Raw genomic sequence first — 13,464 nt, 5'->3', positions numbered from 1 at the left:
GATTTAACTACAGAGAGCGATCAAAGAACGATCCCTTTTTTTTCGGAGCTCTCACACATCGCGAGTATATCTGCACACTTGCCTAAACTGCCGTTACATTGAATGACGCTGTTATGCTGCACAACAAAGCTCTTACTGTATTCATGTGTTTGCTGTTAGTTGTGGTGAAAGCATTTTGTGAGAGAAAACGTGTTGCAATAATGACGAGATGACTGCATTCACGCGATAAACAGACTCTGTCTACGCAATGCTGCTCATCACTGCAGCCTTTCATGTGATGGGAAAAGATAGAAAAAATAATTATATAATCAACAAATCCACGATTCGTTAATCTCGACAGCTGTAGTATATATATATTTGAGAGGGGTCCACATGTAATACGCATTTCAAATGCAAAGATGTCAGCCAATCACAACAGTTGTCGTTTCCTCGGAGTCTCACAGCAGACACGCCCCTTCAAACAGAGCATTCAAGCCAGAGGGCTAATATCAGGATATAAAAAATGCTTTTTATTTCTAAATTTTAAATGTAAAAATCATACTAACAATATAAGTACACCTAAGGAAACATTAAAAAGCATTTAAAGAAAAGAAAATAATCCATGTCATGGGACCTTTAAGCTGTTCACTTTTTTTAATGTGGCTGACACTCCCTCTGAGTTCAAACAAACCAATATCCCAGAGTAATTCATGTACTCAAACAGTACACTGACTGAACTGCTGTGAAGAGAGAACTGAAGATGAATGAACCAGATCCAGATAACGAACAAAAGATTGACTTGTTCTCGAGTCAAGAACCGTTTCTGTCAGACGAGTCCGATTCGAGATCCGAGAAGCTGATGATACTGCGCATGTGTGATTCAGCGTGAAGCAGACTGACACACAGAGCGTCTGAACCGAACTGGTTCTTTTGATGACTGATTCTGAACTGGTTCTGTGCTAATGTTATAAGCCCAGGTAAACCGAAGCCTTGAATCAAGGGCAATCATCGCAAATGAAGTCATTACGTCGAGCGCAAAAGAACTGGTGAACCGTTTTCCTCAACCGGTTTATTGAATCGAACTGTCCGAAAGAACTACCGGTGATCCGAAAAACAATGCAACCGGTTCTTGACTCGAGAACGAGTCAATCTTTTGTTCGTTATCTGGCTCGGCTCGGTGTTCATCTTCAGTTCTCTCTTCACAGCAGTTCAGTCAGTGTACTGTTTGAGTACATGAATTACTCGGAGATATTGGTTTATTTTAACTCAGAGGGAGTGTCAGCCACATTACAAAAGTTAACAGCTTAAGTCATTTGTGGATTAATGCTTATTGGAGATACGAACCGTTTAAAACGATTCAGTTCAATTTGGTGAACTGGTTCAAGAAGATCCGGTTACATAGAGTTATGCGTTCGCGAACCGGATATCACTAAACTGCTGTGTTCTCACAACAGAACCGGAAGAGAAGACACTGCTGAATAAAGTCGTAGTTTTTGATATTTTTGGACCAAAATGTATTTTCGATGCTTCAAAAAATTCTGACTGACCCAGACTGATGTCACATGGACTACTTTGAAGATGTTTTTATTATCTTTCTGGACATGGACAGTATACCATGCACACAGTTTCAATGGAGGGACTGAGAGCTCTCGGACTAAATCTAAAATATCTTAAACTGTGTTCTGAAGATGAACGGAGGTCTTACAGGTTTGGAATGGCATGAGGGTGAGTTATTAATGACATAATTTTGATTATTGGGTGAACTAACCCTTTAACAAAAAGAGGCAAAGTTGTGCTTATTGTCGTTGTTCATCATCCATCGCTAGTTTCTGACACCATGCCTGCCAAGTAAGGGTATTATTGGCAGTGTAAATGCAAGCCTGATTAAGGTTACCCATAATGAATCGTATTGTACTGAACTTTACTGTACCATACCGCTCAGTGGAAACCAGCCATAACATGCAAGTTCAGATTAACATAACATGAATAAGTTCTATTTATTTATTTTTGCTGTGTTGCAAAGTTGAATTAAAAGAATAGTTTAGTCAGAAATGAGTCAAAATCATTTAATTGCCCTCATATCATTTCAGACTATGGCTTTTATCCTTAAAACACAAAACAGACCCTTAGCCCTCATTTGCCAGTCTCCAATTACATTAACACAAGCATTAAATTCAAATATGGTGTGTAAAGGAGATGCATTAAGGGCTGTCAGTGTAGTCAATTAGTCTAGTCTATTACTTTTCACATGTTTTGTCACTGATCTTAAATTTGAAGTTTGAAGATGTTGAAAAATGCAAGAAGGCAATGCAGGTTTGGAAGGACATGAAGGTGAGTAATTTATTATTTATTTATTTATTTGTCCTGATTTGCGGGGTGTTTTTACTACTCATTTGAAGTATTTTTCTTTTCTTTTTTGAGAAGTGTACTGTACTGTATTGAAATAGTAGTAATAATGATAATAGTAATAATAATGCATGTTCTTTCTATTTCTATCTAAAGGAGGACTTGGAATTTCATAGTAGGCAAGACCCAATAAGCCCCACTGATTGCGATGTTCTTGTGAATGGAGAGAACATGGGTGGATGGTGGCCACAGCACAGTGCTGCAGATACAGGTGTGAAACCCATTAGACTATTTCCATGTTCTAAATGTTTGCTGTGTGCAGTTTTTGGTCTTGATATTTTGGTCACACTTTGCTTGAGTGTGATGATTTCCATCTTTTTATCTCTGAGTACCAAATAAGAATGGTTGTCCAAGTTGGTCATATTAAGAGATATGTAAATTGGGAGGGATTTATCATCTGATTAGCTAAAGGTTTTTGAGATTCTAGCCAACTTGTAAACCCTTCTGTATCAACACAAAGAAGACTTAATTGTTATAATAAAGTAATTGTAATAACAGTACAGCTAATAACAACAACTATTAAAAAGTAATAAAATTCTAGGGTAAATCCAAGTTCAAAGTGGATCGTAAAATAAAGTGCATAGGATGAAAAGTGCAAGTAACATTATCTTATTACACACAGTGCTTGACATTTACACCTGCCAACCCACCAAATGTGGATGGATTTCAGCAGTTGTGGGTAATATAGTCAATCCCACTAGCCACTTTGGCAGCTTGAATTTTTTTTAAGCCTGCAGTAACAGAGCTTGATAGGACAAGTGGATTTTTGAAGGGGCAAGTGAAAGAGAATTTTACTTGCCCAACTGATCAACTTGATTCTGATTTTATTATATTCAGTTTAAATGGCATTTGATGGCAAGTAAAAACATTGCGCCAGTTGAGGCTCATGTAGGTCAAGTGTTTATATTCATAGCATAGCATAGTTAAGCAACATGACATGACCGAGAGAGTGTTCACTGAAAACTGTGATACAGAAGTTCATATGAGAAGTTAATATACATTTTAGTACAACATTGTTAATGTTGACTGTTTTTGCTCGATTTGGTTAACAAAAATAGTTCCAAAGATCACGCCAAAACAGCAGTGCATCTCTGAGCAACACAGTGGTGTTTTGTTACTGAATGAGTCAATGATTTAGTGATCTATTCATAAGGACAGGCATTTGTTTCATTTTTGAATCAACAAATTGTTTGAATTAATGCCTGTGACTCAGTGACTTGATGCCACCTACTGGTGGTTTACTTTCGTATTTAAAAGTAGCTCATCTTTGCATTTTTCCAACCTTTTATATTTGCATATCTAAAAAAAAAACTGCATTATCATTACATTATTTATGCTCTTGTAATTTTTCAGTGTAAATGTATGCATGCAACATTTTAGCTTTATTAAACTCTCTGTGTAAATGCATCTAATGCCCCTTCAGGTGCTTCTATTTCTTCTGCAGTGAAAAGATAGCTTTTTATTGGTGACAACAATATTGTCTTGTAATATTAAAGTGAAATTATTAATAAAATGTAAGAATTTGATATGAAATATGCATGCATTTAATACAGTTAGAGGAAAAATGGCTTTTCAGAAGGCAAAAAATTAACTGGAAATCGATTAAAATACATTTTAGTATGAAGTACTATGTAATTTCACAACAGCAAAATTTGGCCGGTGAAAATAATTTTGGAAAACCACTTGCCACAGTGGCTGGTGAGCAAAAAAGTTAATGCCAAGCCCTGATTACACGGCTCTGTGGATTACTCAATTCTGATTGGTCAGCACATTCAGAGGTATGTTATTCCTTCATAACAACCGGTTAAACAGCTCCTTTGGGTAACTTTAGTTGGGGCTATTCGCTTACTGGGAACAATTTATTTTTAATTATTATTATTTTTTTTATTTTTTGTGGAAGCTTTGCGTTTGGTTGGCTAATAAAATGTTAAAACTCAAATTTTATATAGTAATATGCTGTTTATTACACACTTAATATTAACACAAAATGACACTAAATAATTGATTGGAGAAAGAGTTGAGAGTTCAAGGAAAATTGATAAATTTAATAAAATAAGATGTATGCCATTTCTTTTCACTTGTTTAGATGGCTTGAGGTCTGTTGTTTCGGAGCTTGAACTCGAGAGAAACCAACTGCAGGAACAGATTTTGGTCCTTGAGAATCAGTGCCAAGATCTAGAGGACCGTCTGCAACTTCAGGCTCGCATTGAATTACTACAGGTACACAGAAACTGTTTGGACTGTACGTATAACAGCGTTATCAGTATCAGCTTCTGGAGTTACACTGCTTGCCAACTGACCCTTTGCTAAGCCTGCTCTCTTAATTACTGTAGCGGTCGGTCAATAAATTATTGGATTGGATTGCCTCAGAAATCATTAAATAAAGTGGAAATGCATCAGGCCTAGTCACTTTATTTACCTTCCTATAATCTGCACCGAAGCAATTAATCTCATCCTTTTTTCCCCATCAAAAACCATATATAATCCAACAAATGAGTCAACATAACATTTTTTAAGGGGTGGTTGATCGCGATTTCATTTTTTTAACGTTAGTTAGTGAGTTATGTCGCTGTTTGAGCATGAACAGTATCTGCAAAGTTATGACGCTGAATGTTCAAGGCAAATGGAGATGTCTTTTAAATATATGGCAGTTTAATGCTTACAAAAATGGCTTGTAGGGACTACAATGAGCTTCATCCCGGGTTGGTGAAATCACAAACCCTGACATTTACATAAACCCCGGCCCCCGAGAACATACAACAAAGGGGGTGAGGTCATGTTGCGCTGCTTTAGAGAAGAGGAAGAGTTTTTGCCATTCCGTCAAATCTAGGGGTGCACAAAAAATCTATTTATATATGAATCCTGATTCTGTTTTCTAACAATTCTATTGGATTCACAAGTTTCAAAATCAGTGTTCAAGCAGCATTTCTTTAATCCTGTTCCTCATGTCCCCCTGCTCTGCACATGCTCTGCATCTCTCTCTCTCTCTTTCTCTCTCTCTCTCTCTCATCTGATCGTAGGCTCCAATAAACTGTGTTCCAATTATACAATTCAAATGTATGCATTTAGCAGACGCTTTTATCCAAAGCGACTTACAGTGAACTCAGGCTATCAATTTTTACCTATCATGTGTTCCCGGGCAATCGAACCCCCAACATTGCGCTTGATAGTGCAATGCTCTACCAATTGAGCTACAGGAACACTTTGTGTATAGACAGACAGATATTTTTCACATAGCTATGAGAAGCATTAAACATGGACTCACATGCAGTTGCCGTGGTGTATTAAAGCTTTAATCAGGATAAAACCGTATTTTAAAAGCTAGCAAAAAAAAACAAAAAAAAAAACATGCTGTTAAGAGCCATGTACTTGCACAGGTTCTGTGCGATCCTCTTCACTAATATCCTCTGCATCTCATTCGAGCCCAAATTGATAAGAAGTATTGATGACGCCATTGTTCACAATACAATACCAGAGCACATGCCACTTAGGTGAGGGGCATGATTTTTAGATGCGCACTAGGCAGTTTAGTGATTCACAACACACTGGGCCAGCTAACCAGTCTGATCTCATTGCGTATTTCTGAGGAAGGGGCTCAATAAAAACAGGAAAGTCTGAGATTTCAAAGGAGAATGGACAGAGTGGTTTAGAATAAAGTTAAATTATTTGAAAAATTAAGGATTTACATGTTAGACTGCACCCCATGAACACAATCAAGCCCACCACCACAGCCAACCACCCCTTTAGACATTATATAGATATTTTGGGCTCCTAAAGCCTTACCTCTGTTACTAGATCTATAAGCTTTTTGAATTGGCAACCAAAAGATTAAGATGGGATGCATAAGAAAGTAGTTCTGCTATCAAGAATGTTTTAAGGACAAAAACTGGAAAAAAATTAAACATAGACACACAAAATACAAACATAAACTTACAAAATCTTACAAAGTAATATATTGACAGGAAGAGTGGTATATATATATAATTTGTCACTAATATTTTTAAGGTGCTGGAGCTTATCAAAAGGTCAAAAGGTTTTTAGCAGTTTCTGAAAAAAAGGCTGAGTGATGCAAGTATTTAATTGTTCTTTAATTGAAGAGAAAACAAGTATATTTTTGACAGTTTGAATCATGTTAAACCTCGCCATGAGTGTTGGATAGCCAGTTAAGGACCTGTATATTGAGTTAACTATATGCAACACTCCTCTAACGCAGGCAACGTTTGGTATAGATGACGGAGGTCAAGCATTTTCCCCATCTCAGGTTTGTTTGTGTAAGCTTCCAAAAGCACGTCTGAGTGTGGAAACTTCTCTTTGTACTCTACTTGGTTTCTACTGTTTTATAAGTGTTCTCTTCACACTATAAATAACTGTGCAGTTAGGTGAGGTTTTTAACCATTTGAGTTAAGCTAGGGCTGCATAAGTAGTCAAAAAATATGGATATGGCTGCCAGGACGATGTAATTACAAGAAGAAACCATTATTGCCAGGGATGTAATTAGTAATGCACTGGATAAATAAGTTCAGACTGCTCATTTGCATACCGACATGGTTGACAGCTGTTAATGCACAATCACTGTATAAGATTTACATTCAAATTGGAAGCATAAATCTAAAAAGCCTTATTGCTTGACTTGACAGTGCTAAAACCAGCAGAACACATAATAACTTGCCAGCAACCAATCAAAATAAAAGCTTTGCTGAGTTTAGGTTTGAAGATTATGAAAATTCATATTTACAGTAAAGAAGTAAAAGGAACTGAAATTGTGAATATTAACATTGTGTTTTCCAGTGTACTATAAAATAATTTTAATTTTATTTAATACTCAATTTCTATTTTTAAAATAGAATGGTATTATATGGTATTTATTTATTTATACTTATTATTTAGTAAAAAAATAAATAAATAAAGTGCAATAATGCTATTATTTATTTTTTATAGTAGGTCACACTATGCTCAAGGTGATCGCCAAACCAAATCTTCAGGTGCTCTGATGAGAACCAGACTGAACAACTTATTTGTCTCTCCGCAGCTGTGCATTTTTCACTTCCAGCCATTGTTAACAATTACACATCACTTTGATTAAATTGGTTATTGAATTTGATGCGGTTTGGAATTGGTAAATTGTACCTGGAAAACAAATATGGCCAGAATATCAACTTGCATAATAATTGAACTGTAGTAATAATGTTTAAAAAAAAAATCTGGGTTAGACTAATACCCTTACAATGGAGGTGAATGGAGTCACATTTTGGAGGATATAAGGTCAGTCATTAACCAATGAATTGGACAAGGTCCAAAATGCAACAGTATATGAAAACAAATAGTTCTAAAACATCATTACTTAAAGGGTTACTCCACCCCAAAATGAACATTTTGTCATTAATCACTTACCCCCTGTCATTCCAACACCATAAAAACTTTGTTCTTCTTCAGAACACAATTAATAAATAAGATATTTTGAATGAAAACCGGGATGCTTGTGACTGTCCCATTGACTTCCAAGTAAAGGACACTGTCAAGGTCCAGAAAAGTATGAAAGAAATCGTCAGGATAGTCCATCTGCCATCAGTGGTTCAACCGTAACGTTATGAAGTGACGAGAATACTTTTTGAATGCGAAGAAAGCAAAAAAAAAAAATTTATTTCAACAATTTGTCTCCTCTGTCTCTCCGCAGCTGTGCTGTGGTAAACATGGAACTTTTCCTTGACATGAAACGGTAAATAATCAAACCAGTGGAAGCAGTGCATTTATCCTTTATTCATGCAATATCTATTCAGTCAATATCGCTTTCTCTGCTGCGGTCGAATTGGGCTCTTCACTTTTCTGCCATCTTCCATGCAAGACGCATCAACTTTCAGTAGTGACGCTGTGCCAGACAGTGCGACTCCTGTGACCTGTCCCTTAACCCTCGCAAACCACTCGTAAAGCAGAGCCACGCCTCTACTACCGCGGGTGTTTTTTCTTACACTTTTTTAGATTCGAATATTCATTTCACCTTCGAAATTCTTTTTTTTTTTTTAACTATTCGAATATACAGTATATTCGAATTTAGAATATTAATTGACATCCCTAATTAGCAGTGTTTGCTCAAGATGTTAACATGAACATCTGCTGTTTATTTCTCTCAATGTGCACACTTTTATGGCATTGTTTAATTTGGTTTACTAAATGTGTAATAACAGTGTTTGTTTAAAATCTCTTAACTTTTGGGAGGACACTAGCGCACAGAAAGGTTCCTTGTTTACTAGTTCAGAGTTACTGCTAGTTTTAATATAAAAGAATGCAATTACCTTCATAAACTATAACCTAAATCATTAAAAAGGTCTACAACTCAAGTTTCATATCGATCTCGACTTCGTTTTTCATTTACATAAATCCTGGCATAAATAGATATGAAAAGAAATTACTGTCACTGAAAGATTAAAACAAAAAAAAAAATTAAGCTGGAGACCTTTTGGTTTAAAATTATTTAAATTTCTCATACATTAAATGTGTAAACAAACAAACCAGTGTGGTGAATTATTAAGGCCTTTTTATAGTTTACTTAGGGTATTTTATAGTCTACTTATTTTAGTTATTTAAATAACATGGGTTATCTTAAAACATCTTGTTGTCATTGCAGGCTGGTTTATATTCACCATTAAGAAACATGATTAGTATAACTTGCTTAAAAATAGACCTGAACTAAAAACAAGTCAAAAATTTTTTTATGATTAAAAATAACCATTTTATAACTCTAGATAATGTTTTTATTTAGCTACATCAAAACAGTAGACGTGCATGGGTAAATTTTACCCGCTGACACTATACAGGTATACAGCGACCTCTGGTGGTTTAAGTGTTAACCATAGTCCTAGGCTACCGGACTGTACTGGACGCGATGTAGACAGCATTCAAATAAAGTTTATTATGAATAAATGTCACATAAAGTGAATATAATAAAATAGGCCTGCAAGAAATTTTTTTTATCCATTCCACAAACCTGTTAAGTCAATGTATTTTATTGTTATTATTATTGGTCATGTTTTTGTATTCGTCGCTAAGTTTTTAATTTATTTTCCCTTCATTTCGATCTCTTTACTTAACATTCAGGGCTGCATTTCCCAAAAGCATCTTAAGCCTAAATTGATTTTAGAGCTATAATCATTTGGTTTACGATGCTTTTGGGAGATGCAGCCCTGAAGAGGTTTGTAAATAATAGCCTATACTGGAAATGCCCGACATGCCAATAAAGCTTTGATTATTCTATATGAAAGGAATTTTTACTGGAACTTTAGAGAATGTATGTAACAATAACTCTATAATACCCTAACCCTATAATAATAAATATTAATACTAGAATAATAAATAAATAATTAGCTATTTTCAGTTGTAAATGAAAACACCAGATTTATCGTCACATACAGGCATAAATGCAATAAAGCCAAAAGTTTAACATTTAAGGAATTAGCGAAATAATATACTAGCATCACACAGAACGTTAATTGAATAAGCAATACACAAACTGAAAGGGGAAAGGAGCATAACAATAAATATACAGTCCTAATTAATATAATATTATTATAATATTAATTATTGTATACGGTTAGCCTATATAATAATAACAATAATTAATAATAGCCTAATATAGGCCTACAAATATACAGGTGCTGGTCATATAATTAGAATACCATCAAAAAGCTGATTTATTTAAGTCCATTCAAAAAGCGAAACTTTTATATCATATTCATTCATTACACACAGACTGATATATTTCAGATGTTTATTTCTTTTAATTTTGATCAGTGGTTCTCAACCTTTTTTTCCAGCGGGCCACACTAAGGTCCAAGTGCAAGTCTCGCGGGCCGCATGCATATAATTTACATATTACGTCACCAATACAAACCGACCTGATTTATAATATTATAGCCTAAATATTATGATATTTACATCTATTCCATTCATTGAAATATTTAAATAATTCTAATCCCCATAAATAAAACACCTGATGCTGTCGGGAGCTGACCAATTTTGTGAGATTCAGCTCGAAAGGAGTAACAGCACAAAGAAGTTGCGATTGTAAAACCTGTGTTATACTTTCCGCATGAGCAATCCGAACGCGTACACGGCTAGCGCGGACGTGGACTTCTTCAATTTATACTTCCGAATGCGCACGCTGATGGTCCGCTCTGCAACAAACATGTTAACAAACAATTACCCAGAATTATTGTACATCTTACTGTCTTTATATTCTTTTATTGACGGATTGCACAGGTTCGAGTAGCAATGAGCTTCTTCACACTGCCTGCACATGTGCAATTGTGATTTTAAAGCCTACTGACCACCCACACCTGGCCGCACGGTCATTAAAAATGGGAGGCACGCGTTCGTCTTCTCAGAGCCTCCGCACACACTCTTTTTTTTTTCACTCGATTTTTACGTCACGCCTACCTAGCGGTCCATAGCGGACTCGCGGATGCGGAGACAGAAGCTTTAAGGGAGCATAACCTGACGCGCAATATTGCAGAAAATGTGCGTTCACAAATGTAGCCTATGTTGATCCAAATATGGAAAGTACTTTCGAATTTAATAATATGAGATTTTCTCCAGAGATGTTTTGCCACATTTCTTCAATTTAAGGTTTGCTACGTAGTATATGGTGTTTCTATTTGCCTGAACTTCTTCAAGTGATTTGTGGGGCAAACTGAAAATCCAGCACTTCTCCTTCACTAGTGATACTGCGACTATTCTGGTTTGTACGTGTTCATTTGCTGGCATTTTTCACATTTATTTTTTTCTCCCTTAAAAACAAATTTGTCCATTCTGATGCTCAATTTTACGTTAACTTATGGCTGTTGATGGCAGAATTCAATTCAAATATTCAAAGTGTGTGCTGGTACAGTATGTGTTCATTAAATGCGTAACGTTATGTGAGTAGATCTGCTCAGACTCTCAGACTCTGTCTGAAAATAATATATGAAAAACTAAATAATTTCACATAAAAACATTAGGATATAGCTTATATTTCATAAGTAGCCTAATTTTCTTTATGTAAAAAATAAAATTAATTGTAAAACTGAAAGTTTGTTTTTTTTAATTCAGCATATGGTGGGCCACATTTGAATTCATGACGGGCCGCATGCGCCCGCCCGCGGGCCACTGGGTTGAGAACCACTGATTTTGATGATTATAACTGACAACTGAAAATCCCAAATTCAGTATCTCAGAAAATTAGGATATTGTGAAAAGGTTCAATATTGAAGACACCTGGTGCCACACTCTAATCAGCAAATTAAAGGTGATGTCACACATTTTTTAGGCCAAAACATTTTTTGTCACATCCAGCAAACATCTCCTCACTATCCGCTAGCTGCTTGTCCCCTGAACACACTGTAAAAAACGGGGTCTCTCTAGACACCACAGGCTCCACAAACAACAAGAAAAACAAACTGGGCTCACCCGCACCACAAAACATAACAAACTGTTCCAGCCAATAACCGACAAGAAAGATTTGGGGGTGGTGTTTGGGGGGTTAGTGCACGGATGAGGAGGAGGGAGGGTCTAGCTAGCCTCCGTTTTGTTTGACAACAATTTGAACGTCAACAAGAAGTTACGACTCCCGGCATCGCTTAGTGCACCTTTAACTCAAAACACCTGCAAAGGCCTTTAAATGGTCTCTCAGTCTAGTTCTGTAGGCTACACAATCATGGGGAAGACTGCTGACTTGACAGTTGTCCAAAAGATGACCATTGACACCTTGCACAAGGAGGGCAAGACACAAAAGGTCATTGCAAAAGAGACTGGCTGTTCACAGAGCTCTGTGTCCAAGCACATTAATAGAGGGGCGAAGGGAAGGAAAGATGTGGTGTACAAGGAATAGGGATAACCGCACCCTGGAGAGGATTGTGAAACAAAACCCATTCAAAAATGTGGGGGAGATTCACAAAGAGTGGACTGCAGCTGGAGTCAGTGCTTCAAGAACCACTACGCATAGACATATGCAAGACATGGGTTTCAGCTCTCGCATTCTTTGTGTCAAGCCACTCTTGAACAACAGATAGCGTCACAAGTCACTGCTGCTGAGTGTTTCCAAAGTTATGTTATCTGATGAAAGTAAATTTAGCATTTCCTTTGGAAATCAAGGTCCCAGAGTCTGGAGGAAGAGAGGAGAGGCACACAATCCACGTTGCTTGAGGTCCAGTGTAAAGTTTCTACAGTCAGTGAGGGTGCCATGTCATCTGCTGGTGTTGGTCCACTGTGTTTTCTGAGGTCCAAGGTCAACGCAGCCGTATACTAAGAAGTTTTAGAGCACTTCATGCTTTCTGCTTCTGACCAACTTTATGGAGATGTAGATTTCATTTTCCAACAGGACTTGGCTCCTGCACACAGTGCCAAAGCTACCAGTACCTGGTTTAAGGACCATGGTATCCCTGTTCTTAATTGGCCAGCAAACTCGCCTGACCTTAACCTGTGAAGAGGAAGATGCGATATGCCAGACCCAACAATACAGAAGAGCTGAAGGCCACTATCAGAGCAACCTGAGCTCTCATAACACCTGAGCAGTGCCACAGACTGATCGAATCCATGCCACGCCGCATTGCTGCAGTAATTCAGGCAAAAGGAGCCCCAACTAAATATTGAGTGCTGAACATGCTCATAATTTTCATGTTCATACTTTTCAATTGTCCAAGATTTCTAAAAATCCTCTCTTTGTATTGGTCTTAAGTAATATTCAAATTTTCTGGCAAACTGATAATTTGGGATTTTCCTTAGTTGTCAGTTATAATCATCAAAATTAAAAGTATTAAACATTTGAAATATATCAAATATCTGTGTGTAATGAATGAATATAATATACAAGTTTCACTTTTTAAATGGAATTAGTGAAATAAATCAACTCTTTGATGGTATTCTAATTATATGACCAGCACCTGTATTACACAAAAAGACACAATCAATGGACTGTGTAATGGATAAAAATAATTTATCAATCTCTGATAATCTAAGGTTGCTATGGTCATGCGGGTTTGTTTATGCATTAATCAAAACCAAAAAGACTCTGGTTTTATTTATTTATTTATCTTTTAACTCTTTTAGTGA

At 36.4% G+C, this 13,464-nt stretch overlaps 1 protein-coding gene across 2 annotated transcripts in view; it reads left to right on the top strand.

The window, feature by feature from the left end:
* The window catches only part of LOC132101331 (golgin subfamily A member 4-like), a 94,348-nt gene that overhangs the window by 41,132 nt on the left and 39,752 nt on the right, over positions 1-13,464 (top strand). For both annotated transcript variants that reach the window (XM_059506215.1, XM_059506214.1), the window contains exons 10-11: positions 2,482-2,596; positions 4,472-4,605. In XM_059506215.1, coding sequence (XP_059362198.1) covers positions 2,482-2,596; positions 4,472-4,605 — 249 coding nt within the window. The remainder of the gene's footprint in view (positions 1-2,481; positions 2,597-4,471; positions 4,606-13,464) is intronic.

Source organism: Carassius carassius, chromosome 23 (genome assembly GCF_963082965.1).
Source record: "Carassius carassius chromosome 23, fCarCar2.1, whole genome shotgun sequence".
NCBI lineage: Eukaryota > Metazoa > Chordata > Actinopteri > Cypriniformes > Cyprinidae > Carassius > Carassius carassius.
The sequence above is the reverse complement of the archived record's forward strand: the minus strand, read 5'-3'. Positions and strand labels throughout refer to the sequence as shown.